Raw genomic sequence first — 19074 nt, 5'->3', positions numbered from 1 at the left:
CAGAACTTCATCTGGAGGAAGCGTCGGGTCTAGTTGTTCTTTAAGAACTGATGTTGAGAAGGGCTGCGGATTTGTACTGTGTTGTTCGAGCTCCTCGATATTCAAAACAGTATGCACAAAAAATATATTGATTAGTATTATATATTTATACATTAAGGATTGAAACATGAAAAAAATTTGAAGAGCAAAAAAACCCCCAACATTGACATTTAGTATTAGTGTGTTGCTTATGGTATCTGAATTGTATAATAAATCATCATCACGAATACAGTTAATGAATCCCTGCATGAAAAAGTTCTCAAGGCATTTATTAGGGCCAAAAGATTGGACAACATCCAAGACAGAACCACCATATCCTCCAAAATCAATGATAGACCTGAAAAAAATGCAACTTGAATTTCAAATCATCTAATTATACTTAATTGAAGTTAGAATAACGAATGCATACATGTTCGGATCTAGTTGTCCTGAACAAATGAACTTAAATAGTTGGCGAGCACATTCTTCACGTGATACATGGGGAGGTTCAGCAACTGCAGATTTAGAGGAAATATCCCTTGCAACAAGTTCAGTAGTTGCCTAATATATATATATTTGTTAGTAATCAATGGCATAAATAATTATGTATTGTAGTGTACATATATAAAAATATAAGAACATGACACGACATGACTAACTTCTGTCAATGGGGTTCTGTCAAACTGTGGTGCACCAGATGTGGGAGTATAATGTTTAACAGTATTTTGTCCTTCCTGAAACACAATAAAATTATTAATATATACAAAATCAAACATAGGTTATGACTAATATTAACATAATATGATGAAGAATAAATACTGACAGTATTTATGGGTGGTGTTACTTCAGAAACAGCACGCTTGTCGGTTATGGGAGCCTAGTGAAAAAAATAAATAAAAACATGCATCTATATTATTGTTACTATCAGAAATTGTAATTAAAAATATAATCATTAGGAATAAAGTAAAATAAACATTTGATTTTGGAGTCTTGTCAAATATTGGGACATCCATTACTGAATCTTTTTCACAAACGTTTCCACTGACTACCTGTATTGGAAACATATGAAATTGGTGTACATGAGAACTTGTATGCTATGTTTTATATATGATAAATATATAAAGTTTGTATAAAAAAACTTACCTGTTCCGATACTTTGTTATCATCAATAGGAACATGTATTTCCTGATCGTGTTGCTAATGATCAGGGGTTCGAACAGGAGGAGTGGATACAGGAGCATTTGTCGGGGGCATTGAGGTAGTGGGTGGGATATCTACATTTGGACAATAAAATAATAAATTAGTTGTTGCTGAAATAAACCAGAAATAGAAATGTAGAGTAATAAAAATAATGGTTATACATATATATTAGCACAAACTACATCAATATAATATCGGGGTGCATAAATCAAAATGAGAGTTTTCAAACTAAAATCAAATGAAAGGTGTTGGTGATGTATTAGTGCAAATGAATGTATAAGTAATATATAATATGTTGCATAAAATAATGTATTTGAAATCGTATACCTAAATACAACTTTAGTTTGAATTATCCGTGAGCTGAATTAAATTTTTAAAAAATAAACATAACTATTATACCTTCTTGCTGAGTATCACGATGCGTGGCTGTGGGGGACAGATATCCCCCGGGTCCACTTGGAAGGATAAAAGACCTCATGAAAGGCCCAAGGGCCCAATAAATCGTAAGGTCACTCCTTCATGGGCCTGGGGAGGAACGATCAGTAAAGCAGAGTGACACAAGGTCGGATCGGTGCGAGCCCGGACGGCCCAACAACGTTGAGCAAGCAACCACAACAGAAGATCCGACTTTCCCGCGCTGGAGCCCCGAACAACGGAACCAGGCGAGGATAAGTCGGCAGAACTATAGGAAGATAGACTCAATCAGTTCACTATCTCTTAGGCGCAGTTTGTCATCTCATCCGCATGTATTGCCTCACGGTCGAATATATAAGGCCTAGGGGGCACCCCTTCAGAATGATTGATCCCACTACTCAGCCATCCACCCTGTTGGGGACTTGTTCTCAAATGCTATGAGTTAAGAACAAGGCAACATAGAAAATGTTAATCGTTAAAGCCCTTCGTCCTTCGAAGCATTATTTCCTTTAGGATATAATGATTTCTGGACGAAGGTTATGAATGACGTATTTCCATAAATTCATCATACAGTGACGAAGGATGAAATGTAAGGAATATAAAAGACAACATAAACAATTATCTATTATTATTAGGTATAAACAGGAATATCATTGAATTACAAGTGTACCTTCAACTGGAAGGAGATGATAGTACAAGCGTGACGCAAAAAGCGAATGCCAAGTCAGCGTGGACAGTACGGGAGTACTGTTCACCTATTTATAGGCGCGGGACACAACCCATACAAAATTACATTCATGCCCTTTACAGTTGATAATAACTCTATAGTAATCTGTCGAGGTCTAAATAGCCTTTTCATCTTTAAGTCGGTTTCACTTTCTGCTGTCACGCCGAAGCTTTCCTGCTCACACCTTCGGCGCTGTACCAACCTTCGTATTATTCTGGTCTACTGTGATGCCGACTTGAGTCCGAAGATACCTGTTCACACATTATACTCCAGAAATACTGTTAAATCCTGTTTTTGAGGACCTTCGGATGCCGAAGGTCCCCAACAGTAGCCCCTCGCAATATTAATTTGTTTAAAATAATAAATTTAGATTGCGACATGGACGAAGGCTTTACGCCGAAGGTCCGAAAAAACACCTTCCCTTTGCTAGAATAGCAACGTTCACTGACAAGCGGGGTCTTTCAATTTTCAACGCTCTTGGCGTATAAATACGGTCATACCGCAAACTCATTTGACACGCTCTCTGGCCAACTGCTCCCGCTCACTCAATTTTTAGCTCTTGTGCACTAAGATTTGTTAAGCCTTTAGTTTTGAGGCTTCGGCTTTGAAAATAGTTTTTAGTGTCTCCGAAGATGTCTGAGGATAAGAAGACTGCTGCTGAGATGAAGCTGAGCCTGGACGAAGAGAAAAACTTGGGGTTTCTTATAGCGATGTCAAAGACCAATACAGAAAAAATCACCAAGGAGATTCTGGAAGGTTTGTCTGAAGATACTGGTGACAGTGACAGCTATGATGTGGACAGTGGTGGTGAAGACTCCGAAGATCGTCCCTGGCGACCAAGCCATTCAGTTTATGGTAAATCAACTATCAAAGAGAATCATCTTGTCAACATGAGAGGAAGGTATTTCTGGGATTTATCCATTGTGAGGGCCGACGAAGGGGAAAAAACGTGCCCACACCCTGAAGAGAATGAAGTCGTAGTGTACCGAAGCTTTTTGAAAGCTGGACTGCGATTTCCCTTGAGCAGCTTCGTCGTGGAGGTGTTGAAAATCTTCGAAGTCTATCTTCACCAACTTACCCCCGAAGCAATCATAAGGCTGAATATCTTCGTGTGGGCCGTGAGAAGCCAAGGTCTGAAGCCTGATGCAAAAAGCTTCTGCAATATACACGAATTATCATACAAAACAAAACCTTGGGGTAAGGAACAGTATCACAATAATTTTGGCTGCTACAGTTTCGTTTCTCGGTCCGGGTCAAGCTGCCCCGTGCCAACCTTTCGGAAGAGATGGCCCGGCGACTGGATGACAGAATGGTTTTATGTGAAGAATGATCTGACAGTACGAGAAGATATCAAAGGTATAATTATGCGCCCTATTTGGCAAAGCTTCGGCCTTCGGAGGCCGAAGGTTGAAATGAATGAAGCTGCCGAAGAATGCCAGAGGGCCTTCGGCGTTATCTGTTCTTTTATTGGAACGAGGGACTTAGTACAAGAGCATATCGCCTTCAGGGTATGGCCGCTCGCGGAGAAATGGGAAATGCCACAAGAAACCATAAAAGAGGCCGACGAAGGTGGACTTATCAGGTTGAAATACACTTTTAAATTTGGAGATAAATTCGTTGAGCCAGATGATGACTGGTTAAAAAGCATTGAAAATTTAAGTGATGAACTGCTTGGGGCTTATTCGAAGGCCGAAGACACTGCAATGTCCGCAGCCTTCGGAGGCCGAAAAAAGAAGAGGCTAAATCGGGTATTTGATGCAATCGGGTTTGTCTACCCTGACTATTGCTATCCCATTCGAAGGCAGAAGAGAAAAAACACAACCTCTGCAAAAGAAGAAGCTGCAACTGCTCCTAGCGAGCCAGAACTGAAAAGAAAGAAGATAAAGGTCCTCACACATCGGCCGCGCTATATTGAACCGGCTTCGGTGCCTGAGTTTACCGGAGAAACCTCTTCGGCCACCGAAGCTGAAAAACCAACCGAGCCAACCTTGCTGCCAGAAGTCACAGAAACGGCCGAAATGCCAACAAAAATAGAATTGGAACAATCAAAGACTTTGTTATCAGAAACGAAAGAGAAGGCCGAAGCACCGTCCACAGAAAAAATGGAAGAAGTAAAAGAAGCAACGGAGGGATCAAAAACATCAGAAGTTTTGAGTCCTGCAGCAAATATTGAGGCAGTAAAAAACCAAAAGGTGCCAGCAGTGACTCCGAAAAGGAAGAGAATGGTCAACGTGCTAGATGTTCTGGAGACAATTAAATCTTCAAGCACACCTCCGAAGGAGACTGCTGTCATCCCCGAAGGAAAAACTGAAATCTCTGATACTAAAGCTCCAGAACAAGAAACTGAAGCCGAAGCTAGGTCCTCAGAACCCACGAAAATAAAATCCCTGGAATTCGAAGAAGAAAAAATTGCAGAGCCAACTTTTGTTGAAGAAATCAGTGCTGCTATCCCCGAAGCATCTCCCAAAGTCCTTGATTATATTATTCGCCATGCTTCGGGGAAACAACTATCAGAAAAAGAAAAACAAGAGGCCCAACTTTACGCCCAAAAACTGAAGTATCCAAAGGGGGCATTAATATTCAATGGCAGTGGAGAAGAAGACTTTTTGTATTGTCTCCCTGACAGCAAAGAGATTTCTGTCTTTCGGGAGATGAGCAAGAGCTTCGGATTCCCAACACTGGAAGACGGGCTCTCAGTGCTGTCGAAAAATGATTTGGCCGACAGCCTGGCGTATAATAGCTTGAAGGTGCAACAAATGGAATCCTTGCATTTTTTGTTGAGACCAAAATTTTTCGTTTGTTTAAACCTATTGACACACACATATTTCTCTTTGCAGGGCCTGATACTTAGCCATGCCCTCAGGGCACAGAAAGATGCTGAAGACGAAGGGTGTACTATAGCCCTGAGCAACCTTCGTTCCGAAGTACTTGAACTGAGGAACGAAGGTCTCGAGAAAGATAAAATATTACACTCATTGATAAATAAAATAAAGGAAGACGAAGCTGCTTTTAAAGGTCAAGCTGAAGCTCATAAACGCGAACTTGAAGATCTTCGGAAACAACTGGCCAGAGCCAAGGAAGAACGTATACTTGAAGAAACAAAGCGAGAACTCAGCGACCAATGGGCAGATCACTTAGAAGGAACTGTTGAAGAGCTTCGGTCGTCCAAGAAGAGATGCTATAACAAATCTATAGAATGTGTCAAGAAGTTAAGGGCTAGCTTCGCCAAGGTCGGCGCATTCTCAAGTGAGGAAAACTTTACGAGAGGCAATCCCGAAGGTCCCATCGAATGGATCGACCACGAAGCTGAAGCCTTCGAAGAAATTTTAAATAGCCGTGGAGATATATGTGCCTTCTCGGGTGCCAGAGGAATTGCCACTATTTTAGAGAAAAAAGGCTGCGAACATGTAAAGATTCTAGCGCAATCCGAAGGTGCTTTGTCCTTCGAAGATGCAAGGGATCCATCGGCCGAAGCTAGCATGGTTGGTGGAAAATTTTTCACCGATATCTGGGATAATGGTGGCCGAGAAATGGCCTGAGAGATTATTCAAAGAAGTGAAAAGGGCATTCACGATGCTAGAGAAGTAGCTGAGGCTGCTGATAAGAGCGCAGAGCCCGAAGGTCAATTAGGTATTAACTAATAGTTTTTATTGTGCTGTAATTTTAGGTTTTAAGATTCGTTTGCAATTTATCATAGCAATGTAGCCGTATCCTGTTCTACTTCAGATTCTGCTAAAGCCCCTTCGGACCCTCAGCCGAAAGGAGACGACGAAATAAAAAAGATGGCTGAAGCTATTATGGACGAGGTCGTCAATCGGCTCCTAAACGAGGCTGCAGAAGTCGTTTTGAGAGAGGATTAAGTATTATTGTAAAAACTTTTGAGATGTAATATATTGTAACATTTTGTAACCCTGAATGTAATATACCTGTTTTTTCTTGCTTAATTCTTTACGATGCATGAAACTTTATACGTACCGCTTTTGAGTCTTTGACGAAAAAACACCTTCCCTTCTTTTCATGCTTCGTGAAGAAGAATTTTTCAACAATATCCAGTGTTCTGATGAATAATATCCAGGCTTCATGAAAATATTTTCCGAAGCTACACCTCCGAAGATCAATAATGTATCTCCTTGTGACAGTATGATTTTTCCCTTTTTTCAAAACGTTCTTCTGTAGATTAATATTGTGTCCACCTCTTGTGCCATATGCAACATGATGTATGATGCTTATGCTATGCGACATGATGCGATGATGTTATGTTATGTGAGGCGATGCTTATTCCGAAGATGCACACGCATCCCTGCAATAAAACACATAATCTTTTACAAGCCTCCCTTAGGAGCTTCTTCGCCTTTTACTTCAGCGGAATCAGCGTTTATTTTTCACTGTAAGCCTCCCTTAGGAGCTTCTTCGCCTTTTACTTTCAGCGGTATTCGCGTTGACTTTTCGCGCTTCGCCTTTTACTTAGGCGGTATCAGCGTTGACTTTTCGCTGTATGCTCTGCATTCCCTTTGGAACGACTTTGGAGCAGAAAACTTACACTGCGCTCCCTCTGGAGCGGCTTTTTGTGACTTCGGCAAACTTACTCTGCGTTCCTTAGAACGACTTTTTGATACTCCGAAGAATTTTCAATAGTTCGAAGGTCCTTTTTGTTGTCACACGTCTTTCAACAATTTAAGCCTGTGAAGAAGATATATTTTCCTTGTGTGAATCAACGAAACTATTTACATGAAACCTGAACAATGTCCTTTATTACAGAAAATAAAACTGAATGAAAAAGATTGCTATTAAGGTAGGATATTTGTCAATAGATATGCTTTGACTCTGGCACAGTGCTGTTGACTGTGCGAGCTTCGGACTGCTCTCTGAAGTCCCTTTGGTGTGGAGCATATTGGCTCCCTTCTGGCTGCTGGCCTTGTTGTAGCGGTGGTGGAGGCGGAGGTTGTTGCCAGGAAGCCTGAGGTTGACTCGCCGAAGCAACAGAAACTGCAGGGTGATTGCCTACATACTCTGGGATGTAAGGCGAATGATACGAAGCAGTGTGCATGACCTGCTTCGGCTGAACCTGTTGTGCTGTCGCTTCGGCTATTTCTTTTTGCTTCTGGATGGTAACATGGCACATCCTGGTGGTATGACCTTTGTTCTCACCACAGAATAAACAGAAAATTCTTCTCGGTTGATCGCCAAATCTTCCTCCGAAGCCCCTGGCGCCTCTGCCTCTTGGAGCTGGTGGTCGGAAGGAGCCTTGCTGTTGCCCCGAAGCCTGTGAGGAACATTGTGGCCTTTGCTGTTGGCTCCCTCTATCATCATTTTGTGTAGAGTTATGAATTGATCTAACGTGCCTCGGGTAGAACCTCCCTCCGAAGCCCCTGGTCATTTCAGAAAACCTGAAAGCCTCCTCCCTCCTTTGGCGAAAATCATTATCGGCCCGAATGTACTCGTCCATCTTCTGGAGCAGCTTCTCCAAAGTTTGAGGGGGCTTCCTAGCAAAGTACTGAGCTGATGGTCCTGGCCGAAGCCCCTTGATCATGGCCTCAATGACAATTTCGTTGGGCACCGTTGGTGCTTGTGCCCTCAAACGCAAGAACCTTCGGACATACGCCTGAAGGTATTCTTCGTGATCCTGGGTGCACTGGAACAGAGCTTGAGCAGTGACCGGCTTCGTCTGAAACCCATGAAAGCTAGTTAACAACAAGTCCTTCAGCTTCTGCCATGAAGTGATCGTTCCTGGTCGAAGGGAGGAATACCAGGTTTGAGCAACACTCCTGACAGCCATAACGAAAGATTTGGCCATGACTGCAGCATTGCCACCATACGAAGATACTGTTGCTTCATAGCTCATCAAAAACTGCTTCGGGTCTGAGTGGCCATCAAATACGGGAAGCTGAGGCGGCTTGTAGGACGGAGGCCAAGGTGTAGCCTGCAGCTCAGCGGACAGAGGAGAAGCATCATCAAAAACAAAATTCCCATGATGGAAATTGTCATACCAGTCATCTTCATTGGGAAAACCCTCCTGATGAAGGTCTTGGTGCTGAGGCCTTCGGTGTTGTTCATCCTGAGCAAGATGACGAACTTCTTCAGAGGCTTCGTCTATCTGCCTCTGCAGTTCAGCTAGCCTGGCCATCTTTTCTTTCTTCCTCTGTACTTGTTGATGAAGCATTTCCATATCTCTGATTTCTTGATCTATCTCGTCCTCTGGTGGTGTCGGGCTGACAGCCTTCCTTTTCTGGCTTCGGGCCTCCCGAAGGGAGATTGTCTCCTGATTGTGATCCAGTGGTTGCAGAGCTGCAGCCTCAGTCGCTGAAGCTTTCTTCGGCGCCATAACGAAGGTTTATGATCGCCGAAGGTGTTCAAAAAACTCGAAGAGTGGAAGTGGGTTCACCGGAGGTGGGCGCCAATGTTGGGGACTTGTTCTCAAATGCTATGAGTTAAGAACAAGGCAACATAGAAAATGTTAATCGTTAAAGCCCTTCGTCCTTCGAAGCATTATTTCCTTTAGGATATAATGATTTCTGGACGAAGGTTATGAATGACGTATTTCCATAAATTCATCATACAGTGACGAAGGATGAAATGTAAGGAATATAAAAGACAACATAAACAATTATCTATTATTATTAGGTATAAACAGGAATATCATTGAATTACAAGTGTACCTTCAACTGGAAGGAGATGATAGTACAAGCGTGACGCAAAAAGCGAATGCCAAGTCAGCGTGGACAGTACGGGAGTACTGTTCACCTATTTATAGGCGCGGGACACAACCCATACAAAATTACATTCATGCCCTTTACAGTTGATAATAACTCTACAGTAATCTGTCGAGGTCTAAATAGCCTTTTCATCTTTAAGTCGGTTTCACTTTCTGCTGTCACGCCGAAGCTTTCCTGCTCACACCTTCGGCGCTGTACCAACCTTCGTATTATTCTGGTCTACTGTGATGCCGACTTGAGTCCGAAGATACCTGTTCACACATTATACTCCAGAAATACTGTTAAATCCTGTTTTTGAGGACCTTCGGATGCCGAAGGTCCCCAACACACCCCAACTCTCTACGTTCTAGCTTTAGAGAGCTCCCTTGTAACCCATTACATAAAGCATACTCGCCAGGACGTAGGGTGTTACGCATCTCAAAGCGGCCCGAACCTGTAAACACTGTCCATTGTTCCTCGTGCATCCGACACGAACCATTTAGCTACAGTCGGCGACACCGTCCTACTCCTAAAACACCTTGAGGGGCAACCCCGGGTGTGCGGTCGGACCCAAAGCACCGACAGCTGGCGCGCCAGGTAGGGGGGGTGTCGCCGATCTAAGCTAGCTCAATGTCGTCACCTTCCACCACAAGATCACCCTCCGTCCCGGATCTGTATTCTGCTTCGGAACTATCTCATCCGTGGCGGATGAAGAGGGAACTCTACACCATATCACAGATCCGCCAAAGAAGAAGTCCCCTCCAACATACTCCGAGAATATCGGGGTAAAGAAGGAAAAAGCGCAACCTCCAGCGCTCCGAAAAAAGATCGCCTTCAGCAAGCCAGGAACCGAGGGCCCGCTGACCCGGAGAACTCCACTGTCTACTTCCTCGACGAAAGAATGGACGCAAATCGTAAGGAAGACAGAGACAAACAAAACTGGGAGGAAGCAGGTTGTTCTTTCCGTGCCTCCGCCCTCAAAGGAGAACGGAAAGAAGATCGCCACGACAGCCGCATCATTCTACCTCGACGTTCTTTTCATCGGGAGAGTGGAGTCGCCCCCCGTCTCCGATGACGAGCCGACCGTGCCCGGAGAAGAACCACCTCAGCGGGAATCCCGTCGACGGTGGAACCGGTGCCGAAATATTCGGCGACATCACGAGGCCGGAGAGCGGGATCCAGAGCAACCTGTCTCGCGAGACGAGGTCTCAGAGATAGGAGAAACTCCGGAGGAACGCGTCTTCAGAGAACGAAGGAACTCCCGACGGCGTGATCGCCGACGAGCTCAGGAACAGGCCGAGCAGGAGGCAAGGCAACGTCGGGACAATCCACTCTTCGGGCGCAACCTGAATCCCGACTTCGCCCGAGCCATGAACACGCCGAGTGAAGTTGGAGGGGTACTAGCTCGGATAGCTGACGGACTTCCTCGGACTCCCGACGCCGAGGGCTATCGACGGCTGTTCACCCAGGCAGCCAACCATCTTCTACCTCTCGCTCACTCGCCGAACGATCTACGACACGCCATCAACAGTCGCCGGGACGCGTGAAGCTCCATCAATGCTTCGCGTGAACGACGGCATGAGAACGAGATCCGCCGCCGGGAGGAGTACGACAGGGATCATGGCATCCCGGCTCAGAGTTAGGCCACCAGAACTGAGTCAGCAACGGCCTCGACTAGAGGTATTACCCGGGGACGGTCGAGGAACCACAACAACTACTCCCCTCCCCGGGACAGACATCATCCCCGACGACAAGAAGACACGTGTGGAGTGTCCGCCCTTACTCCACGCCTTAGGGCCATTCAATGGCCCCCTAACTTCAAGGTGTCCAACGTCGACAAATATGAACCGAAGCAAGATCCAGGAGGCTGGCTGGCCGTCTACACCACCGCTGCTCGAGCTGCCGGGGCGTCCGAGGACGTGATGACCGCATACTTACCCATTGTCCTCGGGCAAGACGCGCTGCAATGGCTGTGACATCTACCCCGACACTGCATCGACGACTGGAGCGACTTCAGCCGACGCTTCACCGCTAACTTTCAGTCCCTCTCTGACAAACCGGCGCAACCATGGGACCTCAAATCCATCAAGCGCCGGGGGGACGAGACTCTTCGGCCGTACCTCAAAAGGTTCCAGACCATGAGAAATCGTATCCCCGAGGTCACGGAAGCGACCGTGATCGAGGACTTCTACAGAGGATCCAATGACTCGGCCTTCATCCGAGCAATATTGCAGAAGGCGCCGACTACCTCCGAGCAGCTGTTCCGGGAAGCCAACCTCTACATCACCACCGACGAGCGAGCTCAGGACCTCATCGGAGGAGCGAAGCCCGCACCGGCGGTGCCACGACGCGCCGCGAACCAGCAACCCGACAAACGCTGGGAGAAGAGGCCTCGCGAAGAAGTGCATGCCACCGGACCACCCGCCTCTCGCGCCTGGGGAGGACCTCGCGGAGGCGAACGCACGCTGGACGACATCCTCGACGCCCAGTGCCCGTACCACAAGGACATGCGCCACACCCTTCGGAACTGCAGGGACTTCAAGCACTCCGTCGGACACGGTCGGCCCTTCCAACCTCTACCTCCTCCTCCGCCGCAGGGAGGACCAGGAGAACCACGACAACCCCAATAGCAGGAGGAGGGAGGAGGTGGAGCCTTCCCGCGCATTGACGGGGAGGTCAACGTCATCTTTGGCGGACACGGATCACAGGAGAACAGAAGACAACAAAAAGCTCAATGATCGCCAAATATTGGTGGCGACCACCGGTCCTCCCGCTCCGTATCGATGGTCGGAGCACCCGATCACCTTCACTCGGGCAGATCAATGGCTCAACTTCGACCACCCAGGCAAATACCCGCTCCTCGTCGATCCGGTGATCCGAGAGAGCAGGGTGAAGAAGGTGTTAGTGGACGGGGGGAGTAGCATCAACGTCACCTTCCCCCGGACACTCCAAGGCTTGGGAGTTCACCTCAAAGGGCTCCACGAGTCAGACACTCCTTTCTTCGGCATCGTGCCGACTGAAGGGGAATACCCGCTGGGCCACATCTACATGCCCGTCACCTTCGAAACTCCGGAGAACTACAGAACCGAGTTCCTGAGGTTCGAAGTGGCGAACTTCGACTGCGGGTACAACGCCATCATCGGGAGGCCGGGATTGGCAAAATTCATGGCCATTCCGCATTACACGTACATGATATTGAAGATGTCGGGACCGCAAGGAATCATAACTATGCGCGCTGACTTCCAAGGCGCCGCAGAGTGTTTCCGAGTGGCCATCCAGGCGGCCCTCACCACCAAACCGTCGGCGACTTCTTCAACGCAGGCAAACTCTAAGCCTGAGGAAGACCTTGCAGCACCGGCGAATGAAGCTCAAGCCGCGACCTCTATGCGGCCGACTGAAGAAACTAAAAGGATCAACCTTGGGTTCGCTGATGAGCGCAAGACTGCCATCATCAGCTCCAGCGTGGACGATAAATAGGAAGGCGCGCTCGTCCAGTTTCTGCAAGATAACCGAGACGTATTCGCATGGCAACCTGCGGATATGCCGGGAGTCCCGAGAGAACTGGCCGAGCATAAACTGAAGGTCTATCCCCAGGCGAGGCCGATCCGGCAAAAACTACGTCGCTTCACGCCTGACAAGAGAGAGGCCATTCGCGCTGAGCTGGCTCGCTTGGTCGCGGCTGGGTTTATTAGAGAGGTGTTACATCCCGAGTGGTTAGCCAACCCTGTTCTTGTACTAAAAAAGAATAAAGTGGATTGGCGCATGTGCGTCGACTATACGGATCTCAACAAACACTGTCCAAAGGATCCCTTCGGGCTTCCTAGGATAGATCAGGTGGTAGATTCTACCGCTGGATGTTCTGTGCTGTCTTTCCTGGATTGCTACTCCGGATATCATCAGATTAGCTTGGCAAAAGAAGACGAGGAAAAAACAGTGTTCATCACTCCGTTCGGTGCTTTCTGCTATACCTCCATGCCGTTCGGCCTCAAAAACGCTGGAGCGACTTATCAGAGAGCCATTCAAACATGCTTAGCCGATCACTGGGGCAAGCGTGTGGAAGCCTATGTAGATGATGTGGTAATCAAAACGGAGAACTCGGAAAACTTCATTGAAGACTTACAGCTGGTTTTCAACAGTCTACGGCGATATCGATGGAAGCTTAATCCCGAAAAATGTGTCTTTGGGGTACCAGGAGGAAAGCTACTCAGATTTATTGTTAGCCACCGGGGAATTGAAGCTAATCTGGATAAGATTGAAGCTATCATGAAAATGGAGACACCACGATCGCAAAAGAAAGTTCAGAGACTTACCGGATGTATGGCAGCCCTGAGCAGATTCATATCCAGGCTGGGAGAAAAAGGTTTACCATTTTAGATTATCATAAGCTGTCTTACATCATAGACATAGGGGGGTATTTATACTAGTAACAACCAGCTTTAGCGAGGTATAAACACAAAACAAAAGTATTTTCACGAGCTAATGTGAAGGAGCCTCTTCGGGAGATCTGCAGAGCTGATTTCCGTGTGGCTGTTTGACTTCTGCGCAGCCTTTAGTATTTTGACAATAACTTCTTCTAGGAATCTTCAAATGATGTGGGGCTGAATGCATTGGAAAGCTGACTTGATAAGCTTTCTCACCATATATAGCATGCTTAATGAAACTTCGTAGAATGATGCAGTTTAATACGAAAACTTGGTCATCAAGCTGACTGTTGACCTTCTGACCAGTCGGCACTAAAGTAGGTCGGCTGCCTTTCTGGTAGATGTGGTTAAGTCGGATTTAGAAGCATTGGAAACTAGACTTCAAGAGCTTTCCAAAAAGTACTTATGGGCCTTCATAGCATTTGGGAATCAAAAGATATGACTGTTTCTTCTGGACGGTTCTGTTGCGCTGGACTGACTCGGATATAGCTCGTCTTGCTGATTCGCCCTTGATATGTTTTGTCCTTCCTCTTTGGTGAACCTAAGTAATATCAACATACACAACTTAGGTAGCATAAAATTCTCATTAGTGTTTAAATGAAATTCATAAAGTAGCGCGTGCACCTCTTGCTGTAGCTTCTTAGCTCGGCTAAGTGTAATTGGTCCATCAAAGACTTGGGTTGGTGATGATGTTGGTTGTACTTGAGTTGATGTAGTATGACTTGGGGGTTGTAACATGTTGCTTAATGGCGTGGTCATATCATCCTCCTCCCCTTGAAAAGGAGTCATCCTCGACTCTGAAGTGTCTTCGCTTGTATATGGTAAGAGGTCAGCAACATTGAATGTGTTGCTCACGCCATAGCTTGGTGGAAGATCTATCTTGTATGCATTATCATTGATCTTGGCAAGAACACGAAATGGACCATCCCCTCGTGGCATCAATTTGGATTTACGCTGATCAGGAAAACGCTCCTTGCGCAAGTGAATCCAAACCAAGTCCCCCGGCTCAAATAACACTTTCTTCCTATGCTTGTTCATACTTGCAGCCTTGCGCACTGATTTGAGCTCAATTGCTTCCTTGGTCTTCTCATGTATCTTTTTATATATGCAGCACGCTTGGAAGCTTCCATATTGGTTCTTTCCTGCAATGGAAGTGGCAACAAATCTATGGGAGCAATAGGTTTGAACCCATATACAATTTCGAAGGGGCATAAATTAGTTGTAGAATGTACTGCCCTGTTATAAGCAAACTCCACGTGTGGCAAACATTCCTCCCAATCCTTCAAGATCTTCTTTACCATTGACAATGTACGATTCACCACTTCAGTTTGGCCATCAGTTGGGGGGTGGCATGTGGTGGAGAACAAAAGTTTAGTCCCAAGCTTTGCCCACAATGTCTTCCAAAAATAGCTCACAAACTTCACATCACGGTCAGATACGATGGTCTTGGGCACTCCATGTAGTCTCATGATTTCTCTGAAAAACAAATTAGCAACATGTGAAGCATCGTCGCTCTTGTTGCATGGAATAAAATGAGCCATTTTTGAAAATCTATCAACCACAACAAAAATAGAATCTCTCTTTTTTCGAGTCATCGGCAGTCCTAAAACAAAATCCATGCTTATGTCTTCCCAAGGAATTTTAGGAGCGGGTAAAGGAGTATATAAACCATAAGGGTTCAATTTTGACTTAGCTAATTGACAGGTGACACAACGCTCCACAAATCTGATGATGTCTCTCCTTATCTTGGGCCAATAGAAATGATCACTGAGCATTTCATAAGTCTTCTTTTGTCCAAAATGACCTATTAGACCGCCTCCATGTGACTCCTGCAATAAAAGCAATCTAACCGAAGAATTTGGTACACAAAGTTTGTTAGCTCTAAACAAAAATCCATCATGTATATGATATTTTTCCCAACCTTTTCCATCTTTACAATGATTGTATGGTTCTGAAAATTCAAGATCATCATTATACATTTCTTTCAAATTTTCAAGACCCAAAACTTTTACCTCTAGTTGATTCAACAACACATTCCTTCGAGATAAGGCATCAGCGACCACATTGTCCTTACCTTTCTTATATTTCACAATGTATGGAAATGTTTCGATAAACTCAACCCATTTGGCATGGCGACAGTTCAGTTTGGCTTGCCCTTTCAAATACTTCAAAGCTTCATGATCGGAATGAATAACAAACTCTTTTGGCCATAAGTAGTGATGCCATGTTTCAAGCGCTCGGACCAAAGCATACAATTCTTTGTCATACATAGAATAATTTAATTGAGCACCTCCCAATTTTTCACTAAAATATGCTATACGTTTTCCTTGTTGCATTAAAACTCCTCCTATCCCAATCCCACTAGCATCACATTCTACTTCAAAAGTTTTAGTGAAATCAGGAAGAATAAGTACAGGTGCTTCAGTCAAACGTTTCTTCAATTCTTGAAAAGCATCTTCTTGTGAGTTTCCCCATTTAAATTCAACACCTTTCTTTGTCAATTCATTTAAAGGAGAAGCGATGGTACTGAAATCTCGCACAAATCTTCTATAAAAACCAGCAAGACCATGAAAACTTCTTACTTGACTTACATTCGTTGGAGCTGGCCAATCCTTGATGGCTTTCACCTTGGATTCATCCACCTCTATTCCTTTTGCTGAAACAACAAAGCCAAGAAACACAACATGGTCTGTGCAAAAACTGCACTTCTCAAGATTAGCAAATAATTTCTCCTTTCTAAGCTCATCTAAAACTTGTCGAATGTGTTTCACATGTTCATCAAAAGACTTGCTGTAAATTAGAATATCATCGAAGTAGACAACAACAAATTTTCCAATGAAAGTTCTTAAGACATGGTTCATTAATCTCATAAAAGTACTAGGAGCATTAGTCAACCCAAAGGGCATTACTAACCATTCATACAACCCAAATTTTGTTTTAAATGCAGTCTTCCATTCATCTCCAGTTTTCATTCTTATTTGATGGAACCACTTAATTCATCAAGCATATCATCTAGCCGTGGAATAGGATGGCGATAGCGAATGGTAATATTATTTATAGCTCTACAATCAACACACATCCTCCAAGATCCATCTTTCTTAGGTACTAAAATCACAGGAACAGCACAAGGGCTTAAGCTTTCACGAACAAAACCTTTATCAAGAAGTTCTTGCACTTGCCTTTGTATTTCCTTAGTTTCTTCAGGATTGGTTCGATATGGTGGACGGTTAGGAAGTGCAGCCCCTGGAATAAGATCGATTTGATGCTCAATCCCTCAAATTGGAGGTAGTCCAGCCGGTGTTCTTGTGGAAATACGTCTTCAAAGTCCTGCAAAAGATCAGCCACAACACTAGGAAGAGATGTTATGTCGTTAGGAGAAATCAAAACATCTTTGTTCACAAGTACAAAGAGCACTTGATATGGGTTGTTCCTCACTTCTCTCAGCTCAGATTTTGTGGCTAGCATAACTAGATGTTCTCCCTCTTCCTTCTTTTTATCTTTGGAATTTGGCTTGTAGCACTCACTCACCGAATTGTGGATGGCACTCAATTTCTTTTGCTCTTCTCCTCCTCTACTTGCTGTACTAATTTCAGTTTTCTTTTGTAAGTGTTCATCCATGATTTGTTGAGGGGTCATAGGCTTGAGTACAAACTTTCTCCCTTTCAGATCTAGCGTGTATTGATTTGTTCTTCCACAATGCTGAGAATATCGGTCATATTGCCAAGGTCTTCCTAGCAGCATGTGACACACAGGCATGGGTGCAACATCGCACTCCACTGTGTCAACATACTCTCCAATCTTGAATGGAACTTTCACCTTATAACCAATCTTGATATCTCCCGATTCACTCAACCATTGGACATGATATGGATGAGGGTGTCGCTGCAACTTGAAACCAAGCTTTTCGACCATCTCACGACTGGCAAGATTATGGCAGCTCCCTCCATCAATGATCACCTTTACTACTTTGTCTTGCACTTTTGCTCGCGTTTGAAAAAGATTATGTCGCTGTCCACTTTCAGCTTCTTTCATTTGAACACTCAAGATTTGTGTAACCACAAGAGTAGTACCATGCTCAAATTCACATCCCGTATGTTCTTCAGATTTATCAATGTCATCTTCATTTCCTACTTCAGCTTCATCTTCACTAGCTGATGTATATTCTCCATCATCAGTCACAAGGATCACACGATTATTTGGACACTCCTTTATGACATGACCACGACCTCCACACTTGAAGCACTGAATACCACTACTCTTGGTTGATGAACCCACTGATGTTGAAGTGGATGCGGCTGATTTATAACTCGTGTTTGGAGCAGCACCGTTCTTTCCACTAGAATTGCCTTGAATATTGGATCGCAAGCCTCCAGTTGAACCTTTTGTTGCTGAGGATGTAGCAGTAAACCTTGAGATCGATTTGCTTCCTCCAGTCATGGTTCGTGCACCATATGACAAGGGCTTGCTGCTCTTAGCATCTTGTTGCAGCTGGCATTCAGCTTTGGTGGCTTGATGTACCAAATCAATAAGACTTTGGTACGGCTGAAACTCAACAATACGCTGAATGTTGCGGTGTAACCCAGCCATGAAACATGCAATGGTTTGCTCTTCGTCTTCATACACATTGGCTCTAATCATGGCCTTCTCCATCTCCTTATAATACTCCTCAACAGAGAAACTTCCTTGCCTCAAATTCTGCAATTTATCAAAAAGATCACGCCAATAATGCTTCGGCATAAAACGAATTCTCATTTCTCGCTTCATCTCTTGCCAAGTAATAATAGGGTCCTCTCCATCTTCTTCACGATCACGAAGAAGTTGCTCCCACCAAATCAGAGCATATCCTTCAAACTCAAGAGATGCCATTGCAAGTTTCTTCTCCTCTGAATAATTATGTAGGCAGAAGATTTTCTCCACCTTCAATTCCCATGTGAAATAATCTTCAGGATCAGATCTACCATCAAATTTTGGCATGGTAAACTTAAGTTTCCCAAATCTCTCTTCTTGGTTGACGCCTCTATGATGACGACGACCATAGCAATGTTGGGACTGATCATCATCATTCCCAAATTCAGATTCCTCATTGTCATCATTTCTTCGATTCCGACCTCTTCCTCTACCACGTGCAGCACCTTGATTTCTCCTCCCATGTTCACTTGCCCTTCTAGAATAATTTCCTTCACCTTCTTCCCCATCTTCATCATGGTTTCTTGCACCATCAGGGAGTCGCCGACGACCTCTGATTTCAGCCATAAGTGTCTGAAGATCTTGTGCCAACAGATCTTGCTTGGCTTCTATGCTTTGTTTGAGCTCATTGAATTGTATCATGGTGACACATTCTTCAATCTCAACGTTGGGATCCATCTTCCTGCGAAATTAGTGGTGACAAGGCAACAAATATAGATGGAATATGAAGCTATATAGAATTTCACAACCTCACCACTCTTACCAACCAAAGCTCTTATGAGGTCCCTGCGGGTTGCAAGAAAAATGTGCGGTGGTAAGAAGAAAGTGATGGTTAAGCGAATACAAGACCAGAGTACCGATTACGATGGCTTATATGTGGAGCTTGGTGGGGAATAGTAAACAAGGAATGCAATCT

At 44.7% G+C, this 19074-nt stretch overlaps 1 protein-coding gene across 1 annotated transcript; it reads right to left on the bottom strand.

Annotated features, from left to right (window-relative positions):
- Positions 1-458: 458 nt before the first annotated feature.
- On the bottom strand, positions 459-18356 carry LOC118473028 (uncharacterized; the record flags this gene model as incomplete). Its single annotated transcript, XM_035961238.1, is given in 12 exon segments — positions 459-533; positions 678-752; positions 842-895; positions 993-1067; positions 1162-1203; positions 14349-14469; positions 14622-15372; positions 15508-16128; positions 16539-16772; positions 16775-16803; positions 17182-17746; positions 17852-18356. Coding segments are annotated over 12 exon segments (3147 nt in total), but the record flags the coding sequence as incomplete, so codon positions are not given.
- Between the last annotated feature and the right edge of the window lie 718 nt (positions 18357-19074).

This window comes from Zea mays, chromosome 7, assembly GCF_902167145.1.
Source record: "Zea mays cultivar B73 chromosome 7, Zm-B73-REFERENCE-NAM-5.0, whole genome shotgun sequence".
Classification (NCBI taxonomy): Eukaryota; Viridiplantae; Streptophyta; class Magnoliopsida; order Poales; family Poaceae; genus Zea; species Zea mays.
Note: the sequence above shows the minus strand (reverse complement) of the source record. Positions and strands in the feature narration are given on the sequence as shown.